Source organism: Palaemon carinicauda, chromosome 4 (genome assembly GCF_036898095.1).
Source record: "Palaemon carinicauda isolate YSFRI2023 chromosome 4, ASM3689809v2, whole genome shotgun sequence".
NCBI classification, from domain to species: domain Eukaryota; kingdom Metazoa; phylum Arthropoda; class Malacostraca; order Decapoda; family Palaemonidae; genus Palaemon; species Palaemon carinicauda.
The window spans coordinates 196948566-196960821 of NC_090728.1; the positions used below are offsets into that span (position 1 = coordinate 196948566).

At 37.2% G+C, this 12256-nt stretch overlaps 2 protein-coding genes and 1 pseudogene across 2 annotated transcripts; all 3 read right to left on the minus strand.

Moving 5' to 3' along the window:
* Positions 1 to 285: 285 nt before the first annotated feature.
* Positions 286 to 2898, minus strand: LOC137639828 (uncharacterized). The gene has a single exon (XM_068372070.1). The coding sequence runs from the start codon at positions 2896 to 2898 to the stop codon at positions 286 to 288; it is 2613 nt and encodes an 870-aa protein (XP_068228171.1).
* Positions 2899 to 2988: 90 nt separating this feature from the next.
* On the minus strand, positions 2989 to 4044 carry LOC137639829 (uncharacterized). The gene has a single exon (XM_068372071.1). The coding sequence runs from the start codon at positions 4042 to 4044 to the stop codon at positions 2989 to 2991; it is 1056 nt and encodes a 351-aa protein (XP_068228172.1).
* A 379-nt stretch (positions 4045 to 4423) lies between these two features.
* LOC137639830 (uncharacterized) lies at positions 4424 to 11524 on the minus strand (annotated as a pseudogene).
* Between the last annotated feature and the right edge of the window lie 732 nt (positions 11525 to 12256).

Genomic DNA, 12256 nt, shown 5'->3' on the forward strand with positions numbered 1-12256 from the left:
ACAATTTATGACATTTTAGATAATAAACAATAGATAAATATATAAATAACTATCGTCCTAGACGATACACTCCCCCTACCCAAATTAGCAATTTTCTTCAATAGGAAGAAGAACAACTAACCTATGTACAGATCTATTTACACACACATCATCTTGGCCTTCATATAGTCTTCCTGGTCTCTGTATTTTGTAACGAACACTAACATCTCTAACCTTGTGATCTCTGCTTGACTGGACTGATGTTACCTGAGCAAGTTTCCATTGTCCACGTATGGTGTTGCTGTCTTATACTAATACGATATCACCAGGTTTAACATTCCTTTTGTCCACATGCCATTTTTGCCTTACCATTAAAGTTGGAAAGTAGTCTCTCTGCCACTTTTTCCAAAAACAGTCTACGATACGTTGCATGAATTCCAACCTATCCTTATATTTTTTATCTCCAAATTTCATATCTGCTTGAATTTTACTACTTGCTCGGCCTAATATCAGGTCATTAGGACATAAATATGATCCAAGTTCACAGTCACTGCCAGGTTTGATACCAATCGGTCTGGAATTCAATAAATCAGCTACTTCAAAAAGCACTGTTTGCATTTCTCCGAATGTCAGTTTACTATCTCCAATAGCAATGAGTACAGCACGTTTAACAGATTTTATTAGTGCTTCACTACATCCATTCTGCCAAGGAGCGTCAGCAGACTTATTGAAAATCCAAGTAGTACCCCCGCTAGCACCATATTTTTGAAGCTTTGACTTGTCTAACCTGAGTTCCTTGCAAGCAGCAACTAATTGACTTCCCAAATCAGAATGTATGGTCTTAGGATATCCTCTAATTGTTATAAATCTCTGGAAAACTGTCAAGAAACCTTTTGTGTCATAACTTTCTGCCAAATCTACATATACTGCTCGTGAAACAAGGCAATTGAATATTACTCCATAAGCTTTTCCATATGTTCTACGTTTTACCGTATCTCTAATAGTAATTGGGCCAAATAAGTCTAATGAAGTATGGTAGAAAGGAGGAGTAGGACGTAATCTTTCCTGGGCAACTTGACCCATCTTCTGAGCAACAGTTTCAGCACTTATTCTTTTACATGCGATACATTTATTCTTAATAACCTTTATTAGTCTTCTGGCACTAATAACCCAGTACTTACATTGTAATTTAGCTAAAGTAGTTTCGTCTCCGCTGTGGTCACTATTATCCAAGTGCTGAATATATAACTTAATAAGACGACTATTTGACGGCATCAAAATAAATCTGTCTTGGTTCCAATTTTCCTTTAACCAATTTGCAATTCTCTCACCTACGAATATGATACCGTTGTCTATACTTGGACCTAAACGACGGTAGGCCTTCCTCCAATCAGATTGTAACTTGCTTTGTTCTATCTGTATCAAATACATTTCTGCTTCATGCACTAATTCAGGAGTTGGCAAGCATGCTATAGCCTTTAATGACTTAACTTTAAATGCTGCAATAACTCTTGCAGTAACTCTCAGTAATTTTGTGTAACTGCTAAACCGACTCATATTAATCACACTAGTCTTTTCTTCATCAAAGCTTTTCTGTCTACAAGTCAAAACAATACCAACCTTATCAGGAACTTCATCGTTGCAAGACTGACTTATAGGCCAAGTATCAAATGGGCGCGACATAAAGGCTGGTCCCTTTTGCCACATAGAATTTTCATGCAAGACGTTAGGAGGACATGGTCTAGTGGTAAAATCTGCTGGATTGTTCTTACTATTAACCCACCACCATTCAGTAGGGTCTGTTCTAGACTGAATTTCTGCCACCCTGTTGGCTACAAAGGTATTAAATCCATAAGATTCTTTCTGAATCTGTGCTCTTACAATTGATGAGTCAACAATATGTACAATAGATTTGAATTTCCAATCACTTTGTTTCACAATTATATCTCTTAATCTACATGACAGTACGGCACCACATAACTCTAATCTAGGTATTGTCAATTTTTTGGTGGGAGCAATTCTGTTCTTAGCAAGGATCAATTGCGATACATAAGAATCCCCTTCTAGGCCCCACCTTACATAAGCACATGCACCATATGCAACTGAACTGCCGTCTGAAAATATAACTAGCATTGGATCCCCTTTTGCATCTAGGGGTTTTACACATCTCGCATATGACAAAAACTCCAACTCTCGCATATCAATAAAAAATTTACTCCACTTCTCTCTCATTTCGTCAGACATGGGATTGTCCCAGTCACATCTATTGCCTTCCGAGCGACTAATTGTGATTAGCTCTCTCATTAAGACTTTTGCATTCAAAGTGAAGGGGATGATAAGTCCTAAAGGGTCATAAATCGTAGATACTTGACTAAGTACCATTCTCTTTGTTAAGTCTTTAGGTATTATCCGATTGGATGTATTTATGTCTATTCCATTTTCGAAAATTCTTTTCTTGGATCTATTAAAGTCCACCTTAATCTTGAAGAAGAATATATCTTTTCTAGGAATCCAGTGTAAACCAAGAACCTTTTCCTCACCAGCATATAACAATTTTAATTCATTGTCTAAAGTTTCATTGTTAGACATAATCCAATGTTTGATTTTGAAACCACCCTCATTTAGCACCAAATTCATATTACCCATAAGCTTTTTAGCTTTATTTACATCTTCACAACTAAAAATAATATCATCTACATATGTATTCCTATCTATAATGTTCTTGATCTCCGGAAATTCATTCTCCTTAATTGAAGCAGTTTTCTTAAGAGCTGTTATAGCAATGACACCGCTAGGTCGGTCTCCAAAACCCTCAGCTGTAAGTACATGGTGGTTCGGGGGTCTACTATAATCTGCATCTCGCCATACGAACCTGTGGGTGTGCTGCTCTAATTCTTTCAATCTTACTGCATTATACATTTTAGATATATCCCCTATGACTGCAACATTGTCCTGACGGAATCTTAATAAAATTCCCACTAGGACATTCAATAAATCGGGTCCTTTTGCTCAATAATCATTAAGTCTGTGGCCCTTGTAATCTGCTGAAGAATTGAACACTATTCTGACTGGGGTTGAGGTTGAACTTTCTTTTAATACTTCGTGATGGTGAATATAGTGTATAGGCCCATCATATTCACTCATTTCCTTCCAAGATAATTTTCTTGCAACGCCTCTACTCAACATGTCTTTTATTTGATCATTATACAGTTGTGTATATTCATAACCTATCTTAGTTAATCGCTTCTCTGTTGATCTCATTCTTGCAATAGCTACTGCCACATTATTAGGCAATTCATTAGGGTCCCTAATCCAGGGATATTTAACAGTCCAATATTTTTCCTCACAGTTATATTCTAAGCCCTTTGAAATCATGTCTAACTCCTTTTCTTCTCTAATTGTATAACTTTTATCACCTAATGTACATGATCCACATTTGCATGCTCCACATTTCGGTATACAGTATGTGCCCAAGCTTTCAATGTTGAAAAATTTATCTAAATCCATCCTTAAAAATTCATTATTGTTAACATTAATTTCCTCTACTTTAACCACACTAGAAATTTGATTAACTTTGACATTGAAACTATTGTTCGAAGATTCAAACTTAATCGATGGATGGGAGCCTCTTATGTAATATCCGAACATGTTTTGCATCAATTGTAAATTCCCAACAGACTGTTTGACTTGTGGCATAAGTGTACACCAATCGGATCCTACTAACAACTCTATTTCACCAAATGGACGTTCCACATCAGAAAGACGGATATCATCAAACAAAAGAACGATATTTGTCAGGTCTACCTTACATGCCTCAGATGTTATCTCTTCTATGCCGTAAGCCGTGATATACCAGAGTTTACCCTCAAGATCAGTCACTTTGATTACATATTCTTTACTCTTTATAAGTTCTACCTTTCTTCCTACCTTAGTGATAGTTAATTCAATGTCTCTACCCTTCAAACCTAGTTTATAAGCAGTAGCAAATGTTATTAGTGTTATATCACTTCCAGGGTCCCACAACGTATTCAAAGGTGTGCCATTGCTGTATAATTTACTAATCATTAGCAGTGCTTTGTCTCTTACTAAATATTTGGATTTGACGGAAAGAGTAGTACTGTACATCAGACCCTCTGAAAATGCTCCATGAAGTAATGGATGATGATATTTTCCACATCTTTGACCTTCCGTTATTACATTACAAGTATTCTTGAGACGGCAAAAATTTGATATATGACCAGCTTTCAGACAATTGAAACATGCTCGCCTTTTCCTTACAGTTTCAAACTTCTCAAAATTACCTAAATTGCCAAATACTGAACAGCTCCCCGTGTTATGAGTGCCTTTTTCGTGTAATAAGCACTTCCCAGTTTGCAAAGTATCATTATCCTTACACAAATTAGTGACTATTTGAGTTAGCTGATCTACACGTTGGAGTAATTCATTATGTTTTTTCTGGAATACCCTTAATGGATGCTATCATATCTTCTTCATTAACTTGACCTGATATATTATGACAAATCCTAGAACTCGAACATGTCCTGATATCTGAACTCATATATTCCAGTACCCTTTTTTCTTTAAGCAGAAACGCCATAAGATGTTTAAACAATTCAGTGGAGCTTCTATGTTCTTCTGCTATTTGTACCCACTCAGGTTTTTGTGTAATAGGGAGTAACTTTTCTATGTAGCTTACTGTGTTAGTGGTATTCATTTCCCCTTCAAGGTCCATCTTCTGTAAGTCTAACCAACACCTCTCAACTCTCTCTACCATTTTGACAAACGCTCTATTATCACCATCATTAACAGGCTTGATCGATTTTAAGTCTGAAAGTACTGCATCAACTAATTTGCGGTTATCCCCATACCTTAAATCTAACCTACTGAGCATTTCATCATAGTCATTTTCAATACCTCTGACAGTATTTAATGCTTCACCACTTAAACATGACCTCAGTGCATAGGGATCCTTTCCAAAACTATGTACCATTAATCTTTTATAATCATCTCTAAAATTCGGAAAATCTCTAATGTCTCCACTAAACTGAGGGGGTTGCAAAGCCTTCACCTTAACACTTCTAACACTAGAGTCCTGTACCACATGAATATTTTTTTTTGTATTTAAACATTATCTGGACTTTCCTTCTTTCCAAACTATCAATATATTCGTCACACTCAATTAACTGTTCCTCTATGGCACCAACCTTAATGAAGATGGAGACATACCTCTCATGACAAACTTCAACCTTATCAAAAGCTTTACAGACTTCTTCATAAACCTCAGTCAGCGCTGTTGAAGCACTAGCTTGTCCAACAGTGTCCTCGAATATGTTGCATTTTCTCGTGAAGGTTCTCTTGGCCTGTGCTCGGTCATTTTTAGCTTGCTGCATTTCTCCCTCCATAATAACAGTTCCAAAATGTGTTGAAATGTTGGATGTACAGTGAAAGCCACGAAAGATGTTGCAATGCTTTTTTTTATCAATGCGTTTCAACCTGAAACATAAGTAATTCAAAATACTAAAAAAATCCTAAATAAATATTAAGTGAAAAAACTAAAAATCACAAAACTTTTCTTGGAAAGTACAAACTATAACGAGATAATTAAGTAATTCAAATAAACTTGAAGCATAAACATATACAGCAATGAAAAACATTAAACAAAGATAGCAGTAAATTACGTGAACATAAATAGAACAATTATCCATTACTAATAATTACAAAGTTAAATTAACATTATAAACTCACAAACATATTGAACTGAAACAAGAAAGGTAGTAAACTAGGTAGTTACTACCAAGCATTACCACGCAATTACTCTAAGAATAACACCACACTGGAAACAATTATTTAATATATTATAATAAAGTTAAGTACTAACACATTTTCTCTCCAAGCCTTTCACTGGACACCAATAATCCGTCCCCATTTCCTCTAAACATAAGGAAGCATAACCCTTCCGGAGAGTGGGTGTGTCTCGGACGGCAACTGTTTGTAAAAAGGACAACCGTCTTGAATACACTAGTCTCATCTGAACTCCGCTGCCCAGACTCGGCAACGCAACACAAGAAATCCACAGAAATGCAGTCCCTTAAATTACAAATATTTTAGTCTTGACCATACTAAACAGTTTACAATCAAAATACAACATTTTATAACAATTTATGACATTTTAGATAATAAACAATAGATAAATATATAAATAACTATCGTCCTAGACGATACAATGCTGAATCTTTAACAATGAAGTCAAAGTGTGGGCTTCCTGACTGTTTTCCAGTAGAATCACCAACAACAAACTCATGCAATTTTGTTAAAATCCTACGTTTCCTCGATGGTCTACACTCTGAAGTATCAAAACAAGAGCTGTTGAACTCTTCTCCACCTCATCCCACAATGCACCAAAACAAGATGGACCAGAACGCATCTCTTCAAGTTGAACTGTTACAGTTTCAATTAGTTATACAGCTTTTGCCAAGTCAAGGTTAGCTGACTGTAGCAAATCTAATAAAAAATGAACAAATTTCTGAAAGAGTAAGCATACTGAAATTAGCTCAAATAAATTCTTAATCATATGTGATTAAGATGAAACAGGGAAAAAAATTATATTGATAATAGTACAAAGAATGAATGTAGCAAAATTCAGCATAAGCATATCTTGGCACAAAATTCCGGATTGATCAATTAGTCTGAATTAATTTTAGCATCACAGCAAAACTTGGGAATCTGGAATACTGTATGTGAGAATTGGCCCATGTAATATTCATATGTAAATATGCATACATATATACATATACAGTATATAAACACATCAGGAACGTGTAGCCTTACTAAAGGCTTACGACATAAGCTAGTTACAACCAAGAGAGCTATGAAAAAAAGGATGATGGGAATAACATTAACACTAGGAGACAGAAGAAATAGCAACATGGACACGTGACAAAACTAAATTAAAGGTTATTCTAACAACATATAAGAAAAAGAAATGGGAATGACATATAATAGATGGACATTAAGAATAACAGAATGGGTATGAACTAAGAAAATTTGCTGGTATAAACCGGCATAGTAAAACCATAAATAGATGTGAGTGAAAGGACATGTCTGAGGCCTTTGTTCTGTAGTGGACTAGTGACGAAGGATGATGATAAAGTCGATACGAACACACATATATACAGTAAATATATATATATATATATATATATATATATATATATATATATATATATATATGTGTGTGTGTGTGTGTGTGTATATATATATATATATATATATATATATATATATATATATATATATATATATATATATATATATATATATATATATATATGTCATTATTATCATCATCATCATCATTTCCTCCTACTATTGACGCAAAGGGCCTCGGTTAGATTTTACGAGTCATCTCCATCTTGAGCTTTAAATTCACTATTTCTCCATTCATAATCTACTTCACGCTTCATAGTCCTCAGCCATGTAGGCCTGAGTCTTCCAACTCTTCTCGTGCCTTGCGAAGTCCAGCTAAACGTTTGGTAAACTAATCTCTCTTAGGGAGTGCAAAGAGCATGACCAAATCATCGACATCTACCACTCACCATGATCTCATCCACATAGGGCACTCAAGTAATATCTCTTATAGTTTCATTTCTAATTCTGTCCTGGCATTTAACTTCCAATATCCTTCTGATGGCGTTGTTCTCAAATCTACTAAATCTATTGGAGATTGTTTCATTGTCATACCATAACTCATGTCTGTACAGTAACACCGATCTCACTAAACTGATGAAAAGTCTGATTTTTATATGAAATTTCAGGCGATTTGATTTCCAAATTTTACTCAGCCTAGCCATTGTCTGATTTCTCAATCTTTCACTAAACTCTAAATCTAAAGACCCTGTATTGAAGGTCATAGTTCCCAAATACCTGAATGATTCCACCACATTAATCCTTTCTCATTCCAATGATATTTCATCTTCTATTGCATACTCCATTCTCATCATCTCTGTCTTTCTTCTACTTATCTTTAGCCAAACCTCGTGTAATATTTCATGCATTATAGTAGATAACCATTGCAAATCTTGTGGTGTTCAGCTAATAAAGACATCGCCATCAGCAATATATATATATACATATATTTACACTAACGTAAATTATTTCATTGTTGTAAGAGTTCATGTGTAAATACTCACTAAGATTTCTTCATTCCGGATATAAAAACAATACCGGAAAGCGAAAATGAATATCTATCTCTAAAAAGTAAACGTATTGTAATGAGATATATGCACACCTGATATCACTTTATTATACTATAAATATTATTCTATCACTTCTCAGTTTTTAAATCATGAGGCATACTTCTGCTGGGGAAAACATTTATCATATTTGAACATATTTCGTAAATGGAGATGCCTTAGTGAAGCCGTGGTCAGTGGGTGGTCACCTGGGTGGGCACAGGATTCTCATGGGTGGGGACGTGCCCATCTATGCCCACCCTTAGCTACGCCACTGGTGTCATGCTATGTACTGCAGCAAGTTCCATATTCTCATTCTGCCATGGCTTTGATAGTGGGGTTGTAATATCAAATGCTTCAAAAAGGGTAATCAATGAAAAAAAAAAAAAAATGTCACACTTATTGAAAACCTGTAAGAATCCATTAGATAAAGTTTTTTCCTCCCCAGATCTATTATGGTTAGACATATCTTCTAGAGTATCCATCAAAATCTTATTGCGTTGTGATATTGACTAGGCCTATGTTTATATTCCCATTTGTGTTGACATACTTTAGGATGTTCCAGAATGGACAGTTTTTTATCTTTATGGCGGTCTATGAATATATCATGGCTCAAGGTTGAATCAGGGATGAAGTTAACCAGAGCTCAAATCAAGTTGAAATAAAATCTGCTACTTCTGGCTGGCAGCCAGCTGTGTGTTATGACTAACAGCAAATTATGTGAAGAACATGGTACATAAAAGCATGAATTCTTCACAGATTCTCGGATTTGTGCTTGTGTTTCACTGATTTTCCCCCTTTAAAGTTCACCTTAGGTTTTATGGGAAATTTTAAAAAATCCTTTTAGTATGTTATTATATTGGTAAATACAAGACCTTTTTACTCCTGTGTATTTAGAAAATAATTGCATGCAATGAAGTATCCCGCGTGGTTACCATGGGTGAGTTTAGGCGGACCATGCTCATCCCATATGGGATCTTTTGGGGCATAACCGAAAAACTTTTTCAAGTTTATACTAAAGTTGATTCGCCCACAAATCATATGATCATTATTGATGAATCACTTTTTTTGTTCCGATGTATAACAGAAACATACGCACACTTACTTACAAACCTTATGAAAGGAAGCAAAGCAACTCCTATTTCAGTGAGGCATAGGGCCACCTTGCAATCGTCACACTTCCAGCGGGATCTCTTGATGTGGCCTGCAACAGAACAGTAATTGCAGGTCTGCCTCATAGTGACATACTTTGGCATATGTAGGGTAGTGGCATTCTGGCGTGTCTTTACACTTGGCAAAAATGCCCGTTGGCCCTTTTTTGATAACTGAGCCAATTGGAGATATCCAGACAGAAGTCCTTGGGGGGCTTTGGGTTAGCATGCAAAGGCAAGCAATCCCTCTTATACAAAATCCAAGCATTGCAGATGATCAAATCAAGGAGGTAAGCAAAGAGCCTCATGTAGTACCTCTTTGCTTTGAAGGGGGTCTTGTAGAGGTGTTTCAACATGTCGCTTTTGTCAATGACACCCATGCGGTTGTTGTACATCTGGATGATAGATGGGCAAGGAATGAGAACCTTCTTCTTGAGTTCCCTGTCGTACTGCTCGACTGTACCCATGGGCTCAACACCAACATCAGTGGACAAGATTGTCACAACGCTGTTGTCCTTCCATCTTGAAACAAGAATGCCATCAGAAGAGACGTAGTCTAATGTGCCCCTTTACGTAGATTTCTTGTTCATCTCCTTCACAGACCTCAGGGGAGGATAACCAACTCTGTTTTTCCTGGCAGTGCCCACATACCGGCATCCATACTGCGATCTCAGGAACTTGGCCAACTCTATACTAATAAAGTAGCTTTCTGCATACACTGCTGAGTGACTGGGGTGCTTGATGGTCTTGACTAAGAAGACAACAAACTTTAAAGTCACAGACATGGCTTTTTGCTCTTCGGATAGCAGAGTATTGTAGCTCTCAGAGGTTGTCTCCCCTTAGTACATAAGAATATTGTGCACAAATCCATCCCCGCTGCAGTGGCTGAACAACTTGTAGCCCCACTTGTCAGGCTTCTAGGCTACATACTGTCGAAGGTTACCAGCCCTTGTGCCCTTATAGGCGACCATCACTTCATCAATGTAGTAGAAAGGAGTCACGGGAACTTTCAGAACTCTCTGGTGACCTTGGTGAAGGGGACTTTCACCTTGAAGTACCGATCTTGTGAGGCTTCTGCCTAGTCATTGTCGCTGAAGTGAAGGGAAGATCAAATTGACTTGAAGCGGTTCCTAGGCATGAAGTCTGCAACTTTAGGAATCCTGGTCTTCATGGCCCAGAAGTCGACTATTCTAGGGATAGGAACTAGGCCCATGTACACGATGAGGCCAAGAAAAACCATGAGAGCCTCTTTTGTCATGTAGAAGTTGCTGCCTACATCCTTCTGTCTTGAATACAAGTGGGATTGGAACACATTCGGCTGTGAAGAACTTGGAGAAATATTCATAAGGTTCCCTCAAAAAGTCTGGCTGTGGATGAATGAAGTTAGGCGGGGCCTGGATATCAATGTTGTCCTTTTTCCATTCATCAGCACGAGGCCTCTTAGGCTCAACCTCAGCTTCCTCTTCCACAGGCATCTCCTGAGGGACAACAACATTGATCTTGCAAGCTGAAACAAGAATAAAGTAACATTAGTGAAACAGTAAATGAATCATGTGTGCTTGTGTGTGTGCAGCCATGTGTGCTTGTGTGTGCATGCATGTATGCTTGTGTGTGCATGCGTGCGTGCATGTGTGTGTGCATGCATGTGTGCTTGTGTTTGTGCATGTGTGTGCATATGTGTCTGCATGTGTGTACATGCATGTGTACTTATGTGTGCATGTATGTGTGCTTGCATGTTTGCATGCATGTGCATGTGTGTGTGCATGTGTGTGCATGTGTATGTCAGTGAGTATGCAAGTAAACAAATAAGTTTTAAAATTACCCATTGTTTAAAAACCTTCTAAGGAGCAACAAAATTTAAAGAACCCTTATAACAACGAGACTTTTAAAAATATTTTTAAAACAAATCTCTCTCTCTCTCTCTCTCTCTCTCTCTCTCTCTCTCTCTCTCTCTAAGGATGTCTCATACTAACCTTTAGAGGTAGGAGGGTCAATGGCATCCTCCTGAGTAAGGCTTTCATCAGGAAGGTAGGTAGGGTCGTCGTCATCACAGTCAATGTCCAAAGGGCTCACGTCAACATCACTTCCTTCTTCATCGTCAGGGGCTACCCATGGTGCACGATCCTGAGTCTCCAATGCAGCATTGCGATGCACATAAAACATATGGTTGTGAAACTGCAAAAACCAAAAAAACAATTTTAAATTCATGTAATAAAAAGAAATACTTTGCCTAACAAAAACCTATCATTCAGTCCCTTGTAAGGTAATGATTTATATGCACATGAACCTAACATCTCTAAATCATCACTATTATTTATAGAAATAATGATGAAAATATTCACAAATGTCTAAAACAAGCACTAAAAAAAATTTGTTAGGTGTCGTATTCTATTGGCTGGTTTATACGTTACGGTCCAAAAGGTCCCCCATGGGATGAGCATAGTCCATCTAAACTCGATTGAAGTATCCCGCATGGGATCTATACTTTTTTTATTAGTCACTACAACACTTCAGTAACACTAAAGCACTTTAAATCCATACCAAAAGGTAAGAATATCACTAGGCTTCACCATCTCACAGTCACTGTGTACTTACTATGATTACGAAGGTTCGGGGGTGGGGTGGGGGGGGGGTCTCGACAATTTTCCAACCAGAGTATGACGGAGGTGTCTTTCGAACACCCTACAGTCTTGATGAGAGGGGCAGGCAGCTTGTGATTGGGTGATTCGAAGAGCAGAGGAGTGTAGCTAAGAGTCCAATTTCATAAAAGCATAAACTTATTCACCACGAATACCACAAAGTAGTGGTTTTAAAGATCCCGCTAGGGATGTTTGGTCGTTTAAGGGTCAAAGATGCTGTATCGTAGCACTGCGCTATTAATTTATTAATATTCAG

Coding starts and splice junctions, on each gene's coding strand:
- LOC137639828 (XM_068372070.1), bottom strand. CDS start 2,898: ATGTATAATGCAGTAAGATTGAAAGAATTAGAGCAGCACACCCACAGG.
- LOC137639829 (XM_068372071.1), bottom strand. CDS start 4,044: ATGATTAGTAAATTATACAGCAATGGCACACCTTTGAATACGTTGTGG.